Source organism: Protopterus annectens, chromosome 10.part0, assembly GCF_019279795.1.
Source record: "Protopterus annectens isolate FY-2018-M chromosome 10.part0, PAN1.0, whole genome shotgun sequence".
NCBI lineage: Eukaryota > Metazoa > Chordata > Ceratodontiformes > Protopteridae > Protopterus > Protopterus annectens.
The window spans coordinates 1,141,551,585-1,141,574,977 of record NC_056744.1 but is presented as its reverse complement, the minus strand read 5'-3'; the positions used below and the strand labels follow the sequence as shown (position 1 = coordinate 1,141,574,977).

Genomic DNA, 23,393 nt, shown 5'->3' with positions numbered 1-23,393 from the left:
TCTGTATATTTAGTGTCATTGTGCTGTAACTCAGAGCAGATCTGAGTGCTGCCACTGAGATTCTTGACAGCAATAGAATGCTTTCTGGTTGTCTTTAGAGAGTCCGTGGCGATTTTGTTTTCCTAACTAGCTTTGGAAGATTGAGGGATCTCAGCTTCTTACTGAGGCTGACCAGGGAGTTTCTCCAATTATGGGATTTTACTCCTTTTGCAACAGTTTCTTTCTTCTGTTGTAGAGTTGGTTTATGGCAGGGGACCTCCAGATTGGCTTTCTTTTTTTGGAGGATAGCATCTTGGTTCTGTTAGGGATTGCACGATCCATGCACTCGTGTAAGTGCTTATAAAGTGCATTTGTGTAGGATTCAGCAGTCATACCTCTATTGCCCGTCAGCATGGGTGTCGTAAAGTTTGCCACTTCTGTCTTAAGCGTGAAGTTGGCTTTGGAGAAATTTTTTTACTGTGGTTTCCCTAATGGGGGGTGGGGGAGGGATGTGGATGTCTAGGGTGATTAGCTTGTGGTCGGATCTGACCAACAAGGAATTGACCTCTGGTGTGGAGCACCGGTTGCCCATGTTGGTAATAACCAGGTCTAGGATATTGCTGCCCCTGGTGGGGTGTGGATAAGTTGATCTATGGCATTGGAATTTATTAATTCCAGAAAACGTTGAGCACAAAAGTTGGTACACGAGTAGTTTTCCCAGTTAATGGTAGGGTAGCTGAAATCACCCATTATTAGGGTGTTAGGTTGTACCCTAATATTTTCCAGAATACTAAGAAATGAGTGGAAACCCTGGGGCATGGTGGGGGATCTGTAGCAAGCTACAATTTGGATTGCGGTCTTGCCCAGAGTTAGTTGCACTTGGATAATCTTGGATGCATTATGCTGAGCAATTAGCCTGGAGGTGTAGATACCCTTAATGAATATGGACACCTCCGCCTTTAGTGTTTCGGTCCAGGTTAGGTGGCCGAAAGGTGTGGTAATTAATTATAGCCTGGTAATGCAGGGGTACTCTGGAGCCTTGAACCAGGTCTCTGTCACTGCACAGATGTCGATGTTCTCCATTTTAAGGAGTGCCTCGAGGGAGTGCATTTTGAGGTTTAGACTTCTAGCACTGAGTAGCAATACCCTCAGATCATTCTTGCCTGTACCGGTTAAGGGGGTGAATTTGGCATTTGAACCATGCCTAAAAAAGGCACTATAGGGGTGGCTAGAGCCTTAGCCAGTATCCGGAATCCAAGGGGCGACAGGTGCAGGCCATCGCTGACAAAGCATCGTAGCTGGTCGATCATGTCATCCCAGGCAGACATGATACTGGATCCCCTTAGAATGACACCAGAAGATTAACCAATTTAAGTCAATCATTTTGTCCTTGTACTGTGGTATCATTCTGGGTGATGGCAGGATGCTACCCAGGGCTAGGGTCATACCTGCCTGGGCTACAAGATAGGACAGCTCCTCCATGTCTCTTTTCATGTAGTCCAAGGAGGTACGTCTCGGGTCATTCACCCAAACATGGACAATGAGTCATATTTGTACTTGTTAGAGTAACCTGAGTGCATGCGTTATGTGGCGGATCCTGGCACCCGACAGGCAGCTGACAGTAACATTCTCCTTGTTTAGCCTGGTGAGTGGAACACCAGTATGCCTGACTATAGAGTCACCTATGACTAGAGTGTTGGGTATATTGTTATGCCTTATGGGCTGTGGTAGAGTGGCACAGTTTGTGGGCTGTGTCATTTGGGTTGTGTTGGGGGGTGGAGGTTGCTTGCGTTTCTGCTTTGGAGGTCCCTGTTGCTTGGGCAGGTTTTTACTGGGAGCCTCCGCGAATGTAGGTGTGTGTTGTGTTTGTGTGTTTTGGTGGTGTAGGTTTTGAGGGACTATGTGATGAGTGTGGTGCATGTGTTTACCTTCTCCTCTTGGCTGTCTAGTCCAGTCTTGGGTTAAGAAAGCTTTGCTTCCAGTTTGGCTATATAAGTGCATCTCTCATAGGTTGTAGTGTTGGGTGGTAGGAGGAGAGGGTTGTCTGTGTACACGAGGCAATTACTGCATTGCCCCAAAATGCCAAGATTCATCAGGTAGACAGGAGAAAACACCGGGAGCTGACCCTTAGACATGCCTGGATAGGTGCTTATTTGTCAAGTACTAGAAACTGTTTTCTAGTAGACAGTGAGGAAAGTTGAGTGCTGTAGTAATTTGTAGCTTATTTAGTGCTTACAATAAGTTCTGAACAAATACTGAACTCAAAGAAACAGACGAGTGCTGAAAAAAAAACTGGCTAGTTCTAAAACAAAATTAAGCTAGAAGGCTTCCCTCCAACACAGAAAGGCTTGGGGGCCTAGAAGCCTACAAATAGTCCAGGACACAGCAAATCTATATCCAGGCTAGACTAGGAAAGGCAGGAAACAAGCTTAGAAATTTTTTTTTTTTATTATTGAAAAGAGAAAGGAGCAGCAGAAACTAAGGTGATTGGCCTTCTCGAATGTTCTCCCTGTACTGGGTAAAATGAGGTAGACACTAGACAGAGGATGGTCCCAGATCAAATTTACACTAGGGGCGGGCAACTGCAATGCCACCAACTATAAAAAAATTGGAGAAAAGTACCAAAGTTCAGCCAGAAATATGGGTAGAGGAAGTTGTAGTCTCCTGGAATCCATGGAGGATAGCTTTAGCAAACCCTGTTCAAGTTCTGCAGAGGTTATCCAACTTGTTTTGTGAAAGTGTGGACAAAAGACTATGTAGCTGCCTTTAGCATGGTGGCTGTATCAAGGCCTTTAATGAAGGCCCCTGAGGAGCCCCACATTCCCAGGTGGAGTGGGTTCTGAGTCAGGTAAATCCAGTGCAAAGCTAATAGTATATCAAGCAGTCTCGAGAAACTCTGCAACAAGTCCTAGAATACTGCTCACTAATACAAATAAGGACTGTCCCACTACATGCAGAGATGGCAACAGCATCGACCTTAATGCAGGTGTCTCCTCCAATTTACGCTCATCCCAACATGAAAATCTTTGAAGGGAGTGCTAAACACTTCAAACCAGACAGGAACCAGCACTGTGTAGGGCCAATACCTTTAAGAGACGTCTAGGTTTGGATAGAATTAGGTCTTCACTCACCATGGCATCCCCGATTCCCAGTCAGCTGTCCTTAAAACAGGAAAAAAGCAAAAGGACAAATGCCTGAAGGATGTTGGAGGTACCCGAGACATCTAAGATAGACTCCTCACCTAGACTAGAGATAGTGGACGCACAAGGCAACTTTGCAACCCCCTGGTTAGATGCCGGTTAGGACAGGATCCAGTAACATGGCTCCTCCAGATGCAGCCATAAGTCAAGCTTCGACTTCTCATACTGTCCGTAGACTCTGAAACTTCTTGGGCCATGGCTGTATCCCCCTGGATGACTTCAACTTACCTGGGAACTGGACAGAGAATGTAATCACCTGAGGTCTTCCCTCATCTTCTTTCGGCTTTTCCCGGTGAGGGGTCGCCACAGCAGATCACCTGTCCGCTCATGATTGGCACTGGAGTTTTATGGTGTCTAGTTGCCAGCCCGGCGCCCAATCTTCCACAGAAGGTGCACACACGCACATGCCTAGGCCCAATTTAGAGTGCCCAATCCACCTACAGCATGTCTCTGGGATGTGGGAGGAAACCGAAGCACCCAAAGGAAACCCAAGCGACCACATGGGAGGACATGCAGACTCTGCACAGAAGGCACCCCAGCCAAGAATCGAACCGAAGAACTTCTTGCTGTGAGGCGGCAAAGCTAACCGCTGCACCACCATGGCCATTCAAAGTCCAAAAGGCAGGCACGCTTGCCTTAGCTAATGAGTCCCCTGTCTGACATCCAGATGTCTCCACAAGACTTTGCTAGGCTGGCGTAGAACTTCAACCACCTACGCCTTTACACTAGTAGGACAGAGTCCACCAGGCCAAGCCAAAACAGTTGAAAGTTCTGGTATTCAGGCTGGCTGTTATGATCCTGCAGGCAGGAAACAATGTCAGGACTGCAACAGTCAATCAAGATCTAAACTATGCTAAACCAACCCACCTGGGCAAGACAAAAAGGATGCAATCAAAGACTGCATTCTAACAAAGCATCAATTCTCATCATAGGCTACCCGAAAAGGGAACAGGGTCCCCCCTCCAAAAGCTTACAGTCTGTGCAAGAAGCACTGGGATATAAATTTTCCAAGCACACAATAGCTGCTACATCTTTCATACTTGCTAATTATACACATTAAGGGAATTATGCTGGGTGTGACATATGCAGGCAGTGCTTGCTAAAATTAACAAATGTGATCACCAATGTAAAGACATACATTTGCTAAACCAGTTACTAAATATAAGCTTTACTTTCAGATTTGTATAAACTATCCTAAAAACGAAGATCTTTCAAAAATTCTACAAAAATAGTGTCCATCTCATCTACAAAGAATTATCCTTTTTTGTAATGCATACAAAGTTTGCGGTATTGCAGATTTAAGAGCTGGACTTAATGCAGAATGTGTCAGAAAACCTCCCAAGAATCAAGTTACTTCCCCAATCTAAACCCTTCTAAAAGCAAGGGGGATCAGGAAATCCTGCTGCTCAGGACTGGGTTACCACAAAGAATACTCTGTCATTTTCAGGGGAACTCTACTTACCTCAAGCAAAATCTAATACCCAAACAAAGCCTTCTCTACTTTAAAAACAAGAACACAGGAAAAATAAGTGAAGCAAATACATAAATGTTCAGATTCAAAAGGGAAATATGTAATATTCAAAAAACAGCATTACCACCACAAGATGCACAAGGGTACCTTGTGCCATCCCACTCCTGTACCAAGGACAATACTTGCACTACTTTCTTAGAAATGTAGAACCAATTCAGTTTTACAGGAGACTAAGGTTCAAAAAGTAGTTTTGAACCTACCATAAATGTAGATGTTAGAGTGTATACCCTGCTGCAGTCATCACACTTGGGTTATCCTGTAGTCAGGCGGTCCCGCAGTCTGCCTGAATTCCAAAGTCTCGATTCGGCGTCTGTTGCACTCGCTTCTTCCCTGACGTCAGTGCGCCAGGGGTATACAAGAGGCATCAGACACCATTTTCTTCAGTTTTTCTTGCCCCAGATGTCAGGTGCCCCCCCCAAAACGGTCAGTAGAGATAGTACCAATAATAAAAGTCTAGCACAAACAAAACATCCCTCCAGCTATAAGCAAATACACCACAAAGGTTGTATCCGATTTTAAGGTACTGAAAGGTTTTAGTTAGGTCAGAGGGGATGGAGGGAGGGTAACCTGGACTGCAGCAGGGTATACACTCTAACATCTACATTTATGGTAGGTACAAAACTGTACTATGGTCATAGTGTTACCCTGCTGCAGTCATCACACTTGGGTAGAATCCCAAAGCTAAGGATGGGAGGTGGAGTCAAACAGGGTTAGAGGAGGCTAGAAGGCCCTGCAAAACTGCAGTGGCGAAGCCAGCTCTAGTCTTAGAGTAGAGAGGTAAGTGATAGTGTTTGGTGAAGGTGTGTACTGAACTCAAGTTGCAGCTTCCAGAATATCCTTGGTTGGCACCCCCTGAGGAAAGCTGTAGATGTAGCTGCTGCCCTGGGAGAGTGGGGCCTTATGCTAGCAGGAACTGGTTTTCCATGGTGGGTGTAGCAAAAACGTATGCAATGTCCTATCCATTTGGAAATGGTCTGTTTTGAGATGGCCTTTCCTTGTGATGCTGTAGCATAGGATACAAAAAGCTGGTCAGATTTTCTGAAAACCTTAGTTTTATCCAAGTAGTAACGTAGCTGCCTGTGAATGTCTAAGGAATGCAGGAGTCTCCTTTGTTCTGTGGATTTGGAAAGAAGGTGGGTAAATGGATGGTTTGATTTAGAGCCACACTGGATACCACCTCAGGCATAAAGGAGGGGTTAGTTTGTAGAGAAACTGTCTTTATGAAAAATGAGGAAAGGCTCTACTGCCATTAGTGCCTGAAGCTCTGAGACTCTTCTGGCTGAAGTAATTGCTAGCAGCAGGGCAGTCCTCCATAATATAAACTTTAAGTCAGCTGAGAAAGCTGGTTCAAAAGGAGGTAGCATAAATTTTTCCAGAACAAAATTGAGGTCCCAAGTTGGTGCTCTCCTGGGAGGCCTAATGTTTTTGGCCCCTCTGAGAAACTGCCTTAGAAGTGGATGTGAAAATAAAGGAGGATCTGTGTTGTAGTGAGCTGAAATAGCTGAGGCGTGGATTTTAATAGATGAAAAAGAAAGCCCTTTGTGTAACATCTCAGTTAAATATTGTAGAATCTGAGGTATGTCTGTCTGAAGGGTATTTTGGCCTTTAGCTTGGTTCCAGGCACAAAACCTTTTCCATTTGTCTGAGTAGGCTTTCCTGGTGCTGGGCCCTCCTGGCTTCCAGAACATCCATAACAGCTTGTGAAAGAGGAGCTGGCCGGTTGCTTAGGTGAATTGCCATGCAGCCAAATTTAAGGTTTTGAGCTGGCTGTGTAGAATCTAACTGTCTTGCTGTGTGAGCAGATGAGTAATTTGTGGTAAAATCCATGGTGGGCCCTGGGCCATATTCCTTAATAGTGGGTACCAGTGCTAGCGTGGCCAGTCTGGGGCAATGAGCATCATTCGGGGTCTCCATCCTGACTTTGAGCAGCACTTTTGTGAGAAGGGGCAATGGAGGGACGGCATATATTGTCAGCATTTTCCAACTGAATGAGAGTGCGTTCACTTTCCAAGCTTGATGGTGAAATGTCCTTGTACAAAATTTTGTTAGCTGACTGTTTTGGGGGCTGGCAAACAGTTCCATATCTGGATGCCACCATTTTTGAGTTATCATTGCAAATACTTGTGGATCCAGTTTCCACTCGTGGGGATCCATGATGTTTCTGCTGAGGTAGTCTGCCAATGTGTTCTTTTTTCCTGGCAGGAATTGAGCTTGCAACTGAACTTGGTAAGCCAGTGCTGTGTTCCACAAGGTCATTGCTTGCCTGCATAGAGGGTAGGAGTGTGTATCCCCTTGTTTGTTTATGTACCACATTACTGTGGTGTTGTCTGTCCTTATTGTAAGCTGTCCTGGACGCAAGAGGTCCTTGAAGGCAGTCAGGGCATTCTGTACAGCTAGCATTTTTTTGATGTGCAGATTCCTTTGATCTGCAGTCCATATCCTTGAACACACCGTCCTGCCATGTGTGCCCCCCAGGTGTAGTCAGATGCATCTGTTGTCATAGCTTGCCTGGCTGGGGGTAAGGTGAAAGGCCGACCCTTCTTGAGGTGACATGCCTGTGACCACCATAGAATCTCCTGTTGAAGGCAGGGAATGAGAGATATCATTGTTTCCAAGCTGTGGCTGTGTTGAGTCCATACTCTTTAGGTACCATTGTAATTTCCTCATATGCAGTTTTGCAAATGGTGGTAGTAGTATGCAAGATGCCATGAAGCCCAAGGCCTGCAGAATTTTTCTTGCAGGGAGTTGGGTCTTTGTTGCCATTGCTTTGAAGTATTGAGTTAGTTGTAGTTTGTCTGGCGTGAGATAAGCCATCTGGGCCGTTGTATTCAAGCTGGCACCCAGGAATGTCATTTTGTGAGGGCACTAGTTTTGATTTCTTTTCGTTTACTGTGCACCCTAGGCAACTTCGGTGTTTCACAAAAGCCAGATGTTGTAAGAGAATGTCCTTGCTTTCTGCTTGGATGAGGCAGTCGTCCAGGTATGGGTATATTTGAATTCCTCTTCGTCTGCAGTACGCAATTACTGGTGCCAGGCATTTTGTGAAGACCCTGGGTGCAGTAGATAAGCCAAAGAGCAGTGCAAAGAATTGCTAATGGGTTGAACCTGCAATGAAACTGAGGTATCTTCTGCAATTTTGTCTGATAGGGACATGCAGGTATGCCTCCTTTAGGTCCAAGGTTACTAGCCAAGCTTTCTTGCCCAACATGGGAAGAAGCTGCTGTAGTGTTAGCATCTTGAATTTGGGCACTTGGAAGATGTTTAGAATTGAAAGGTCCAGAATGAGTCTCCAAGCATTGTCCTTTCTGGGGACTAGAAAGAGCCTTGAGTAAAATCCTTGGCCTTGCTCCTGTGTAGGTACCAGTTGAATGGCTCTCATGTCCATGATAGCTGTAATTTGTTTTTGTGCCTCTGCCCATTGATTTTGTGGCAGGTTTGGCATTCCTTTTATCCTTGGCAAGGTGTGGAAATGGAATCTGTATCCTTGTGAGATAATGTCTAGGACCCATTTGTCCTTTGTGACGATGTGCCAGTTGTCTGCAAAAAGTGCTAATTTTCCTCCCAAGGGAGCTGCCAAGAGAGTTTTGCTTGGCAGTTTCAGGTTTAAGTCATTGTGTTTGCCTTCTAGAAGTTTGGGACCTGTCTTCTCCTTTCTGTGTTGCAGTGCCCCATTGTCGAGGTTTGTAAGGGATTTGTGCTTGTCCTCTGCCCTTTGGGCACCTGTATTTACCCCTCTGTGGTCTGCCAGAAGCTGGAAAGGACCAATTTTTTGTTGGCCAATTTCTGCTGAGGCGTGGGGGCTGTACCTGTAAGAAATCTTTTACAGTCTGCATAGATTTTGCCTTCTCCTCCATTTTCTTTAAAACCTCTTCTGCTTTAACCCCACGTAAGACATCCTGCTGTAAGGGTGCATCTAGTAACTTTGCTTTAACATGATCAGGTAGAGTTTGTTGCTTTAACCAAGCATGCCTATGTATAACAGACCCAGTAACAGCTGCTCTACAGGAAACTTCCAAGGAATCAAATCCACATTTTAAAGTATGCTTGCCCATCTGTTCAGCTGCATACAACAGATCCTGCATTTCCTTGAATTCATACTGTTGAGGGTGCATGCTCATCTTTTGTTTTATTGGAGACATTAGGAATTGCTGGTATTTAAGCATGTGAAACTGACAATTTAGTGCTCTCATAGCTAGAGTAGCAGAGGTGTAAACCTTCTTCCCCCACATATCTAATGCTCTGGAGTCCCTTTCAGAGGGTCCAGGATTTTTAGCCATAGAAGCTTTAGCCCCTTTGGGACCCTGGGAGATATTCTCTGGATCAGCAACAGGGCTTTTGTAAAGGAATTTGTGCGAGTCAGGCACTCTATAGTATCTATCTGGTTTGGCTGGAGCAGGAGGCACAGAATCTGGATTTAGACTAGATTCTAAGTAAACATCATCCACAATGTCTAAATCTGGGGGGATAGCAAGTGGTCTGTGCTGGGGGAGTAAAAGAAACTCGGAGCCTTTTCTCCGAGTCGGAGAAGTCCTGACCTTCCCAGTGGAAATGTTCCCTCATGGTATGTAAGGTTTCCGCAAAGGAATAGTCTTCAGGGGGAGAAGCTGAGGGAATGGAATCTTCAGCATCAGAATCTTCATAAGGGGAAAGGAGTAATCCTGCTCCCCCAGAGGAGCCTGAGGAAACAGACACTTGATCAGAGGAGGCATAATCCTCCTCTTGTCTAGGCCTTTTATCGGGGGGTTGGGAACCCCCGATTAAAGAAATCAAATCTTCAGCCATTTTAAGCATCTGTTTCTTAGGCATGGGGCCTTGAACTGGAGACTGAAGTGCAGTCTTTTTTGGTTTTAGAGGAGTCTTAAGCTTAGCATAAGATTTTATGGTGAGAGAAGTCGGTCTGAAGACATCTTCTGAAACCAAAAGTGTTTCTACAGCATTGGCTTCTCCTGCAATGTCGTTGGTAGGGCCTAAAGAAAATGGCTGTGTCTGCATAGAATTCTCTGCTAGAGAATCCTAAGCGGTCTGGGGTTCCAATTCTGCGGTAGCCATGGGCTGCGTAGGCGCCTCACTGAAAACCGGAGAACTGGCGACCGGCCCAGCCGAGGCCTCGGAGTCTGGCTTGGATCTAGGCCGCCTGTCTTTATCTTTGCGTTTTTATGCACGCCGGTAGTCAGTTGCTCCGGCGGCATAGTGTAATTAAATTTCCTACCATGTCTTGCGAAACCAAAGCGTCGCTTTATAGTTCGCTTATTGAACCTAGCACAAAACAGACAACCAGTGACGTCGTGGTCTGGGCCTAGGCAAGGTATACAATAAGAATGAAAGTCCTTATGAGATATTTGCTTCCCACAAGAAATGCAATTGTTAACTTTTTCTGACATCGGACTGAGGCAAGAAAAGGTTCCCCAACGGGGTACTTAGCTTTGAAGACTTCGGACTGAAACTCTATTCGAAAATCTCAGGAGTCTGTCGACCAGCACTTGTGAACTGCTTCTGCTTCAGGCACAGCGCGGCAAGAAAGACTGAAGAAAATGGCGTTGGATGCCTCATATACCCCTGGCGCACTGACGTCAGGGAAGAAGCAACAGACGCCGGACCAAGACATTGGAATTCAGGCAGACTGCGGGACCGCCTGACGACAGGATAACCCAACTGTGATGACTGCAGCAGGGTAACACGAACATCCAGAGAATTAGAAGATAAAGCCATCTTCCCTGAACAAAACACTTCTTAATCAAAACAACTCAGCAAACAGGGCAAAACAGAGTAAGAAATGCAATAAAGAAAAGTAAAACTAGTTAACAGCATCATAAAGTGTCAGGACATATGCTGTCCATTTTCAAGAAAACTTGCAGTTACAATTCCCACAAACTGAACAGAACAAATTAACACACCAAGCTACCTACATATCAAGCAGCAAATGCAAGCAAGTCCTGACTGTGTCCAAATAAGCATCTGCTGCTGGACTACAGCTGAGATTATAGTTCAGTGTGGAAGAAACTTTAGAACTGCTCCTATGCAGATTCAGATGTTCTTCATTCCACATTGCTGCAGTCCTAACTATTGGGTAGTCCGCTGTCCAGTCGGCCCGAATACCAAAGTATATGGCTGACGTCGGTCAGGGCGCATTAGACTGACGTCAGTACGTCAGGGTACTAATGCGCATGACCGACGCCCCCCCTTCTGTTTCCAAGGCTTCTTTGAGAGGCAGGCCTAGTGTAGCTTCAGTGGGGGTTTCTCCTAGTGCTTCAGGGTCTTTGCCTAAAAAACATATGCTTAAAATGGCAGAGGATTTGATTACTATGATTAGAGGTTCTATGCCCCCTCCTGATAAGAGGCCTAGGGTGGAACCTGAGTTTGAGAGTTTTGAGCACTGTTCGGAGGCTTCTGAGTCTTCGGCTGAAGACTTGCAGGAGTATCCTCCTTATTCTGATTCTGATGTGGATGATTCTACTCCTTCAGCTTCTCCTCCTGAGGATTTTTCATTTTCAGAGACTCTGCATTCCATGAGGGAGCATTTTAAATGGGAAGGTCAAGATTTCTCTGATTCCAGGAAGAGGCTTAGGGAATTCTTGTTTTTACCCCAGCATAGGCCTTTAGCTATACCTCCGGTTCTGAATGTGGTGGAAGATGTTTTTGCAGAGGCTTCCCTGAATCCTGATTCTTTGCCTCCTGCACCAGTTAAACCGGATAGGTACTATAGGGTGCCTGAAGCTCATAAGTATCTTTTTAAGAGTACTAGGGCAGACCCGGAAACTGTCTCTCAGGGGCCTAAAGGGGTGAAGGCCTCTGTTAAAAATCCTGTTCCTCCTGATAAGGAGGCAAGGGCTTTGGATAGATGGGGAAAGAAAGTGTATACTTCTTCCACTTTAGCCATGAGGGCATTGAATTGTCAGTTTCACATGTTAAAATATCGGAATTACCTCCTTTCACAATTGAAACCTAAGGTGGATGCTCTGGCAGAAGGTATTGAGTGTAAAGAGTTGCAGGATTTAGTTCATGTGTCTGAACAGGTGGGTAAACATTCCTTGCAGTGTGGTTTTGATGCTGTGCAGGCCTCCTCGAGGGTGGCTGCCACTGGTTCTGTTCTTCGTAGGCATGCCTGGTTGAGAGATCAGAATTTAGCTGAGCATGTTAAAACAAGGATTTTGGATGCTCCTTTGCAGTCTGATGTGTTGTTTGGTTCGCCTGTGGAAGCAGTTTTAAAGAAAATGGAGGACAAGGCTAAGTCTATGCAAACTGTTAAGGATTTTTGCAGGTGCAGCCTCCAAGTTTAGTAGAAATTGGCCTACTAAGGGATGGACTTATCCTGCTTATGATTCCCAGTCTAGGGGTAGGTCTAGACGTGGTAGGGGCAGAGCTCAAGGTTCTTTTAGGCCTAGGACAGGGAGTTCCCCTGCTCAGACTTCTGGTGAGGGCAGGGGTCAGTCCTTGCGTAAGCAGACCCAATGACCTGCCTTTTCAGCTGCCAGTACATTCTCGCCTGGCAGCACCTTTGGGAGGAAGACTGTCTCTTTTCAAAGAAAATTGGGATTTAATTACCCAAGACAGATGGGTTCTGGATATCATTCACCACGGTTACAGGTTTTATTTCCATACCTTGCCTCCTTTCAAAGGCATGCCAGACATTCCTCCTCTACAAAGAAAAGAGGCTCACAAGCAAATTTCTCTGTTGCTCCAAATAGGGGCCATTCAGCCAGCTCCTGTACCAGAAAGGGGCCTAGGATTTTATTCTCGCCTGTTCCTAGTACCAAAGAAGGGGAACACGTGGAGACCAATTTTGGATTTATCTATCCTCAACACTTATCTGGACATTCCCAAGTTCAAAATGTTGACGTTACAACAGCTTTTACCTCTGCTGGGCAAAGATCACTGGATGGTAACTTTAGATCTCAAGGAAGCTTACCTTCCTGCAACTTAGTCTTATAGGCACATGAAGTATCTGCGTTTTCGAGCTGGAAATTCTCATTATCAGTTCTCTGCATTGCCCTTTGGCTTATCCACTGCGCCCAGAATATTTACAAAGGTTCTGGCTCCAGTGATAGCTTACTTCAGGTTAAAAGGAATTCAAATCTATCCTTACTTGGACGACTGCCTGATTCTAGCTCAAGAAAAGGAAGACCTTCTACAGCATTTGGATTATGTCATAGCAGTGCTAAGATGCCTAGGGTATTCTGTGAACGAAATAAAGTCCAGTCTAGTACCCTCTCAAGACATGTGCTTTCTGGGTGTGAGACTGAATACAGCAGCCCAGATGGCCTTCTTAACCCCGGACAAACAAAAGAATCTTTCCAGTTACTTCCATCAACTATCTCTTCAGTCCGGGCTGACTGCAAGGACAGTCCTTCAAGCCTTAGGGTTCATGGCATCTTGTATTCTGGTGCTTCCCAATGCCAAACTGCATATGAGGAAGCTGCAATGGTATCTCAAAATGTATGGACACAGCACTGCCAGGATTTGGACACTGTCATTCAAATAATACCTTGCATTCAAAAGGAATTTTTGTGGTGGGCTCAGGAATGTCACCTAAACAAGGGACTCTCTGTGACCCGCCAGAGGAGAGTCAGATTCTAACGACAGATGCCTCAGACATTGCTTGGGGAGCTCATCTAAATGGAAAGTGGATACAAGACAAGTGGCCTGCCAGACTACAGCATCTACATATCAACATGAAAGAGATGTTAGCAGTCCAGTTTGCATTAATGGCTTTCAAGGAGTTACTTCTTCCAGGGCAGGTGTTGATTCTAACAGACAACACAACTGTCATGTGGTACATCAACAAACAAGGGGAACTCATTCTTACCCATTGTGCAGGCAAGCAATGATTTTATGGGAGACTGCGCTCAGCTTGCAACTAACTCTTCAGGCAAGGTTTCTGCCGAGCACAGAACTCCTTAGCAGATGTGTTAAGCAGACAAATCATGGATCCCCACGAGTGGAAACTGGATCTTCATGTATTTCAAAAATTGACAGTGTCATGGGGAACTCCAGACATAGATCTGTTCGCTTCTCCACTAAACCACCAGCTGCCAAAGTTTTGCACAAAGAGGTTTCATCACACAGCTTGGAAAGTGGATGCTCTTTCTTTCAGTTGGAAAAATCTTCATGTGTATGCTTTTCCACCTCTGCCTCTTCTTCCAAAGGTGCTTCTAAAGGTCAGACAAGACAAGCCAAGGATGATTTTAATAGCTCCAGATTGGCCTCGGCAGCACTGGTACCCATTACTGAGGAGTCTGGTAAGGAAGCCTCCATGGCCTTTACCCTTGATTCCACACCTGTTGTCTCAGAGGGACGGTCACCTGCTCAATGTCAAGCTTCACTCTCTTCATCTAACAGCCTGGCATATTCTGTTTTGAAAGACAGCAGGTCTCAACTTCCTCAACAAGTTTTAAATGTGATTATGGAAGCCAGGAGACCTAGTACAAGGAAAGTGTACGCAGAAAAATGGAAGAGATTTTTATTTTGGAGTGCAGCAAACAATTTGGAGATTTCTGAGCCTAATTTAAGTGTGGCTCTTCAATATCTTACTGAGTTATTGGACAAAGGTTTGTCTTTCTCTTCCATTAAGATTCATGCTGCAGCAATTTCAGCTCACTATGATTGTGACCCACCATTGTTTTCGCATCCTTTGTTCAAGCAATTTCTTAGAGGGGCAAAGAATATAAGACCCCCACGTAGAGCTCCTACTCCTGCTTGGGATCTCAATTTTGTGTTGGAGAAACTTACTCTACAACCTTTTGAGCCTCGGCTACTGCTGAATTGAAATACTTGTCATGGAAGACTGTTTTTGTTGGCCATTACTTCTGCAAGAAGGGTTTCTGAGTTGCAGGCCCTTATGGCGGTAGAGCCTTTTGATTTTTCATAAGGATAGGGTATCTTTACGCACTAATCCTTCCTTTATGCCTAAGGTGGTTTCTAGTGTGGCTTTAAACCAAACTATTCATTTGCCTACTTTTTATGCAGATCCTCAAAATAAAGGGGAAAAGATTTTGCACACTTTAGATGTACACAGGCAGTTGCGTTATTATTTGAGCAGGACTAAGGATTTTAGGCAGTCTCAGCAGTTGTTTGTTTCTTTTGCTTTGGGTTCAGGGCAAACCTGTGTCAAAACAAACTATTTCTAGGTGGATTGGGTTTTGCATTGCATTTTGTTATTCCCATCATGGCAAGGAGATTCCAGTTGGGATTAGGCCTCATTCCACTAGGGCTACTGCCACTTCTACAGCATTTCTAAGGGGGGTGGCAACTAAGGATATTTTGGAGGCAGCTACTTGGAGTTCAGTGCATACTTTCTCTAAGCATTACCACCTTCCTCTCTACTCTAAATCTAGGGCTGGTTTTGCCACAGCTATTTTGCAAGGCATGTTGTCAGTTCCTGCTTCCTTATGATTTGCCAGCCTCCCTTACCTCTGCTTTGGGATTCTACCCAATAGTTAGGACTGCAGCAATGTGGAATGAAGAACATAGTACAGTTTTGTACCTACCATAAATGTAGATGTTCGAGGATCCACATTGCTGCAGTCCAATTTACTCCCTCCTTCCCCTCTGTGTTTAGGGGTGGTTGTGTAGGTGAGGTTATTTTCTAGTAATTTTGTATATATTGTACATATTTTTGGTGCAGGTATGTTTGGAGTTTTTGGTTTTGGCCTTATCTTTTCAGGGTCTTCTGACATCTGGGGCAAGAAAAGACTGAGGATATGACGTCGGTCATGCGCATTAGTACCCTGACGTACTGACGTCAGTCTAATGCGCCCTGACCGACGTCAGCCATATACTTTGGTATTCGGGCCGACTGGACAGCAGACTACCCAATAGTTAGGACTGCAGCAATGTGGATCCTCGAACATCTACATTTATGGTAGGCACAAAACTGTACTATTTGTACAGTCGTGCAAAGTGCAGAAGCCATCTTCCTGGTATTCTACCTTGCTAGAACTAGTTTCCTATGACCTTTACCCTCCTTGCCATAACTTATGGCACCCATGTTAGACAAAAGTAAAGCTAGCAACTTTTGATGGACCCATGTAAAGGGAATCTGCAAATTATGTCTGCCTTTTTCAATGTTTTATTAACTTGCACGTTTTAATTTAAAGACCGCATCAACCGTGAAAATGAGGATGGATATTGGGAAATGCACAGCAGGTTGCATTTCGAAATGTTAACCCCGACTTTCAGGTCTTCACCTCTTAAAAAGCACCATACTTACTGAACAGATTCTGGAGTTCCAGTGAGCATACAAGATCTTTCTGGAAGGCCACCACTATCTAAAAAGAAAAAGACATTAAATAGGTTAATTTCCATGTTGCACCCTTTTAAAGCATGGCTGTGCTACATAACTTGCATACTTCACATCTGTTACAGCTACACGCAGCTGAACATTAAATTAGGAACGCTGACAAACATGCAGTTAATGTGATTAGTCAACTTTACTGATCCTCCACACAGCATTCTGCAATGGTTAAACGCAAACAGACTACCACTAGGCTTGCGAGGCATAGCAGTGTGCCTCAAACCCAAAGCAGGCAAGGGGACTTTAACAGCAATTAAAATACTAGAACCATTGTGAGCGGAATATAACAAACAGACCTCTGTCAGAAGGCCAATACCCTCATCACAATTCCTGGAGTTGAATCCAGTGACTTTATGAATGTGGGCAACAGCACCACAGATTTTGTTAGAGGAAATAACACAGCTGCCCCTATATCTTCATTCTCCCAATTTTAGAGAGGAGCAGCCAGGACTCTGTGGGGTATATTAGAAATCAAATTTGCAATCCTGCTCTCACCAACATGGTGAGAAGCCTCCCCACCTGGATGTTGGATTTAAATATTTGGCCCTTGAGACAGACATGGTGGTGGTGGTCCCTTCTCAAGGCACTGCTGACAAACTGGTCCTGGGCTGGTAGAAACTGCCAGCAGTAGCTGGAACATTTAAGTTTCTCTGACCAGTGTGGGAAATAAACCTTTCCTTAACCAGTAAAAAACAGTGCGTGTCAAAGTAGGAATTGTGGGCAGACTATACTCTTCTTGGACTATAATCAGTGCACCAATGGAATTTTCCAAACCAAGTATGGAAGCTGGGAGACTTAAAACATGGAACAATTAACACTAGAATATTCCCCAAAGAAAAAAAGGTTAATTAATTTTCTGCCAACAATGTTTCTGCTGCTACTTTATGCATGACCAACTGTTTCACTCAATTGATTTAGTTATTTTCTTCACCACTGGCAATTTTTTTTCCTGAAAGGTGCAATTACTCTACACAGTTATCCTCATCTTTTAGCTACTGGTGCAAATTTTTTCTTGTAAATGCTTTCTGGTAAATACATTGGTCTGATAAGTACTCCTCCCCTGGTTAAAAAAAAAATTGCAACTCTATCCTGTAAAACCACCAAGTCAACAGTTGGGACTTTCTGTATGAAAACACACTGCCTGGACTTTGGAAAATGTCCACAAGAATTCAAATACGGTCCTAAGAAAAAAAATGCAGAAGGCAGTTTTTGGTGAACTCTACCCCAGCCCTTTATTATTGCACAAAAATGGAAATTAAAAATCTTTGCCAATAGATAAATCAAACATCCAAGCATGACTTTTGGAACTTATAATCCACCAGGTTCAGGCCAACATCACTTTACTTGTGCATGTAGTTGGTGGTTGCCCACATCATTTGACCCTTTCTTGCCCCTAGCTAAGGCAGGATTCAAGGTGCCTAAAGAACCAGAAAAAAGATGGGCCAGTGATAAAAGGGCACACTAGGCTTGTTCAAGTAGAAGGGAAGAAACGAGACTTCAGCAATCAGGACAAAAGTACAGTTGTGTACACTTACCATAAAATGTAGATGTTAGAGTGTATTCACTGTTGCAGTCATTACATTTGGTTAATCTGCTTGCAGGTTGCCCTCAGTCGACCTGATTAACAAAGTCTTGGGCCTGAGTCGGTTGCTGTCCCTTCCATGACGTCAGGTCGTGAGGGGTATAAAACATGCAGCAGACGCCATTACATCAGTTTTTCTTGCCACAGCTGTCAGGTGCCCCTTAATGGGGAGCAAATAAAAACACAAAGGTATACCTCCAACAAATAGCAAATACTCCAAAAAGTCTTAAGCATAGTTAAGGAAAGTAGAGGTATAGCCAAAAGTTAGGGGGCTGGAGGGAAGGTAACCAGGACAGCAACAGTGAATACACTAACATCTATATTTATGTAAGGGTACACAACTATACTATGTTCTTAGTGTTTCACTGTTGCAGTCATTACATTTGGGTTGATTCCCAAAGCTATGGTTGGGAGGAAGAGTTTATATAGCATTAAGGCCCTGCAAGACAGCAGTGGCAAAGCCAGCTCTGGATTTAGAGAAAATTGGCAAATGATGATGCTTGGTGAAAGTACGTACAGAACTCCAGGTAGCAGCTTCTAGGATGTCAATGGTAGTAACACCTCTGGGAAAGGCTGCACAAGTAGATGCAGCGCCGGTGGAGTGAGATCTGATCCCCTGGGGGATAGATTTTTTATGGTGCGCAGAAATTAATGCAATGGCTTATCCATTTAGAAATGGTTTTGAAATAGCCTTCCCCTCTGCCCCTGCAGCAAATACTACCAGCAGTTCAGATTTTCTTCTAGGTTTAGTCCTGTCCAAGTAGAATCCAAGTTGTCTGTGCACATCCAAGGAATGCAGAATGTTCCTCTTTTCTGTGGATTGGGAAAGAAGGTTGGCAAATGAATGGACTGATTAAGAGCCACACTGGATTCCACCTTGGGCATGAAGGATGGATTGGTCCTGAGTGACCGTCCTGAGTGACACCCTGTCCGCATGAAAGATGAAAGGATCCACTGCCATAAGGGCCTGTAATTCAGATATCCTTCTAGATAAAGTGATTGCTAAAAGGAAACCGGTTTTCCAAGAAAGAAATTTTAAATCAGCAGTAGCAGCCATCTTTAAAGAAGGCAGAGTTTCTCCAATACAAAGTTAGGGTCCCATGCAGGGGTTGGAACTCTCCTGGGTGGTCTCAAATTTTTGGCCCCTCTGAGGTACTGCTTGAGCAGAGGATGACAAAAGAGGGGAGGTTCTGTTATAATGAGCTGAAATGGCTGAGGCGTGGATTTTAATGGAGGAAAACAGGCTCTTGGTGAAGCATCTCAGTTGCAAAATCTGAGGTAAATTGGGTGCTGCTGTGCTCATCCCTTGAGATTAGTTCCAAAGAATCTCTTCCATTTTTCAGCATAAGATTTTCAAGTACTAGGCCTCCTTGCTTCCAAGAGGACATCCATCACAGGTTTGCGGAAGGATAAGGGTGAGTTTAAGTGATTAGCCAGGCTGCGAGCTTCAATGTTGGAAGCTGAGGGTGCAGAATTTGGTGGTTCTGCTGAGACAGCAGGGAAGGGGTCTGAGGCAGGTGCCATGGGGATAACTGTGACACTGCGCAGGAGGGGGTACCAGTGTTGGCGCAATCAAGATCATCCTTTGTCATGTTTGACTTGGAACTTTGGAGAGCAGAAGCAACAGGGGGGGGTGTAGACTGATAGGTTTTTCCAGCTGAAGGACAGAGCATCCACTTTCTAGGCTTTTTGTGGGGAGTCCTTGGGCAAAACTTGTCCAACTGGTAGTTCTGGGGGCAGGCAAACAGATCTATGTCTGGGCAACCCCATTCGCTTGTCAACATGTTGAAAATCCTTGGTTCCAGTTTCCACTCGTGTGGGTCCATGAGGTTTCTGTTTAGTCCGTCTGCCAGTGTATTTAATTTTCCCGGCAGGAATTGAGCTTGTAGATTCACTTGGTAGCTCACGGCTGTGTTCCACAATGTCATGACGAGTCTGCAGAGGGGGTAGGAATGTGTACTCCTCTGCTTATGTACCACATAACCGTGGTGTCAGTCTTTACCATTAGTTGTCCTGGAAGAATGCAGTCCTTAAAGGCTGTCAGAGCATTCTGTACAGCTAACATCTTTTTGATGTGTAGGTGCATTTGACTTTGGTGCCATTTGCCTTGAATGCACTTCTCTGCCAGGTAAGCCCCCCCCATGCATAGTCTGATGCATCTGTTAGGGTTTGGGCAGCAGGGGGTAGTGAAACGTAGTCCCTTGTTTTGGTGGCAGGCCTCTGCCCGCCAAAGGAACTCTAGGCATAAGCAAGGTATGACAGGAATTGTTTCTAGGCTGTGAGAATGTTGACTCAATAGGCTCTTTAGATACCACTGTAGTTTCCTCATATGCAGTCTTTCATATGGAATTAGAAAAATGCAGGAGGCCATGAACCCCAAGGCGTGCAGTATTTGTCTTGCAGATAGCAGGGTTTTTGTGACCATTTGTTTGAAATAGGTTACCAAATGAATTTGCTTTTCTGGCATGAGGCAAGCCATCTGGGAAGTTGCATTCAAGCTTGCTCCCAGGAATGTAATTTGTTACCAGGATACCAGTTGTTTTTTTTCATTTATGGTGCACCCCAGACAAGTTAGAACCCTTTTTACAAATGCCAGATGATTCAAAAGTATGCTCTGGCTTTCTGTCTGAATTAGACAATCGTCCAGGTATGGGTATATTTGAAAACTTCTTTGCCTGCAAAATGCAATAACTGGAGCCAGGCACTTCGCGAATATCCTGGGCGCAGTAAAGCCAAAGGACAGTGCAGAGAACTGATAATACGCCTGCTTTGAAGCATAGGCATCATCTCCAAGATTCCCTGATTGGGATGTGCAGGTCTGCTTCTTTTACATCTAGTGTTACCAACCAGGAGTCTTTACCTAGCATAGGAAGTTATTGAAGAGTCAGCATCTTGAATTTTGGAATCTCCAGAATGGTGTTTAGAGTAGACAGGTCCAGGATTGGACGCCATGATTTGTCTCTTCTGGGTACCAGAAAAAGTCTGGAGTAGAATTGTAAAATGAAGAAAGGCAACAACAGGAACCTGAATCAAGGACCAACAATGAAAACCAAGAGAATTTATTCACAGACACGTCCACCGACTAAGCGCTTTCACCTAAAAAGGCATCCTCAGAGTCGGTTAGAACATCACAATCAACATATATATACATGATTAGAACTAATTGAACAATGACATCACATTTTAAATACACCAATGAGCCCAAGCACTGCCTCAACACAATTAAAAATACAAAACCCATTCTAGTATAATTCTGAAAAATGTAGTCGGTGGACGTGTCTGTGAATAAATTCTCTTGGTTTTCATTGTTGGTCCTTGATTCAGGTTCCTGTTGTTGCCTTTCTTCATTTTACAATTTTGCTGTGCCCTTTTGTAGGGTTGCATTTGGTTGCTTGAAGTCTGGAGTAGAAACCTTGTCCCTTTTCCTCTTTTACCAGTTGAATAGCCCCCATGCTTAAGAGGGAAAGTACTTGTTTGCGAGTCTCTGGCCACCCATTTGGTGTTGGCAACATGTGTACATGACTGTATCCCTGGGACATTTAAAACCCATTTGTCCTGGGTTATGATTTCCCAGTTCTTTGCATGAAGAGCAATCCCCCCCCCCCCCCAAAGGGGCGGTCAAAAGATAAGTGCTTGGGAATTTTAAAAGGAAGTCAGAGACTGTTTACCACAGGGGGCATCATTCCCAGATTTGGAAGTGGAGGCCCCCCACTGCTTAGTTATGAGAGCTCCCTGGGACTGAAACCTGGGGCTTTTGCTGTGTCTGGGTTTAGCTTGAGAAGACCTGGAAGGGACTGGAAAAGACCAACTCTTAGGACAGTGCCTACTAAATCTAAGAGGTTGCACTTGTAAAAAAATCTTAACAGTTTGCACAGATTTAGCTTCATCTTCCATCTTTTTAAGAACTACTTCAGCCTTGGTGCCAAACAGGTGGCCCAGATTTAAAGGAGCATCCAACAATTTAGCTTTAACATGATCAGGCAAAGATTGCTCCTTAAGCTAAGCATGCCTTCTAAGCACAGACCAAGTAAAAGCAGGCCTGCAAGAGGCCTCTTAAGAATCAAAACCACATTTGTTTTCCAACTTGTTCAGCAGAATGCATCAAGTCCTTATTTTCCACAGTCAGAAATAATCACTCTGTTTAAGCAGTCAAATGACATGTTGCTGACTTAACATATGGAATTGGCAATTTAAAGCTCGGATTGCCAAGGCTGAAGTATAAACCTTTTTACCCCATCTAACCAGCACCCTAGAGTCTCTATCAGAAGGGGTAAAATTTTCAGCAGTAGAAGCCTTAATGCCCTTGGGCCCCTGAGAAAGTTTCTGGATCTGCAACAAGATTTTTGAAAAGGAACTTGTGGGACTCAGGAACCCTGTAATATCAGTCAGGTTTACTAGGAGACAGGGAATCAGGGGCTAAACGGGATTCCGAGAAAACAACAATGTGTAGTACAGGAGGTATAGCCAAAGGCCTATGCTGAGATAGAAGGAAATCCAAGCCCCTTTTTTTAATCAGAAAATTCCTGGCTTTCCCAGTGAAAAAGCTCCCTTAAAGTATGTAAAGTTTCCCCAAAAGAAAAATCCTCAGGAGGGGAAGCAGAAGGAATAAAATCCTCTACATCAGAATCCTCGTAAGTAGGCAAAGACAAATCCAGGTCATCAGAAGAGTCCGAAGAAACAGAATCCTGATAAGAAGATTCATAAAGCTCAGCCCTAGGCCTCTTAGAGGGAGGAGGAGGGGTTGACTACCCCTGATTAGTTATTAGATCTTCAGCCATTTTTCTTTTTTTTTTTTAGGCAAAGGAGCCTGAGCATGTGGCCTGGGAGTGTTTTTTAGACATGGATCAAGATTTAGGCCTTAGTAATGGAGGTTTCGATTTAATATGCAAGTCTGTAGGCCTGAATACACCCTCAGAAGCCAGTGCCTGCACAGCGGCTCCTGACACATCCAAGGTAGAGACATCTGTGGGTTCCATAGCTGAAGTGTCTTGAGGCATACCGGACTCAGAATGGGTCTCAGTAGAGGCCTGCGAATCAGAAGTAGCGGGCATCAGGAGCTGCGAAAGCACCTCACTGAGTACCGGCGAACTGGCGACTGGCTTAGAAGCCCTGTCAGCAGTTTTGGACCTCGGCAGCCTGTCTTTATCTTTGCATTTTTTCGGAATCCCGGTAGTCAGCCAGCCAACAGACATTTCTGGATAATTGAACCGAGAACCAAAATATTTAAAGGCAAAAGTATACAGACGACAGATAGTGCGCTGATTAAAGCACAAAACTGACAGCAAGGTACATTGTGGTCAGGGCCTAGGCAAGGAAGACAGTAAGAATGAAAATCTTTGAGGTATTTGCTTTCCACAAGTAATGCAATTAACTTTTACTAATATCAGTAAGGAGCAAGAAAAAGTTTCCCCAAACAGGGTACTTGGTGTTAAGTTGAAGACTTCGGTTCTGAAACTCAAACGAAAATTTCAGGAGTCGTCCGACCGGCACTAACTGCTTCTGCTTCGGGCACCACACGGCAAGAAAGACCGATGTAATGGCATCTGCTGAATGTTTTACACCCATGACAACCTGACTTCATGGAAGGGACAGCAACAGACGCAGGACCAAAGACAGAGCAACCTGCAAGCAGATTACCCAAATGTAATGTCTGAACAGTGAAACACGAAGAACATCCTTTTGTGATGAGGTGCGCCACGTAGAAGGATTTCATGACTACTGTGGTGATGTGATCAAAGGAGAGAGAGAGACTGTCAACCCATATCCCAAGGTCTCACACTTTTGGTGTTAGACTCCCACCTATGTGGTAGC

At 44.6% G+C, this 23,393-nt stretch overlaps 1 protein-coding gene across 2 annotated transcripts in view; it reads right to left on the bottom strand.

The window, feature by feature from the left end:
- The window catches only part of FUBP1 (far upstream element binding protein 1), a 1,223,929-nt gene that overhangs the window by 890,497 nt on the left and 310,039 nt on the right, over positions 1 to 23,393 (bottom strand). For both annotated transcript variants that reach the window (XM_044085874.1, XM_044085872.1), the window contains one exon: positions 15,917 to 15,974. In XM_044085874.1, the coding sequence (XP_043941809.1) occupies positions 15,917 to 15,974 (58 nt within the window). The remainder of the gene's footprint in view (positions 1 to 15,916; positions 15,975 to 23,393) is intronic.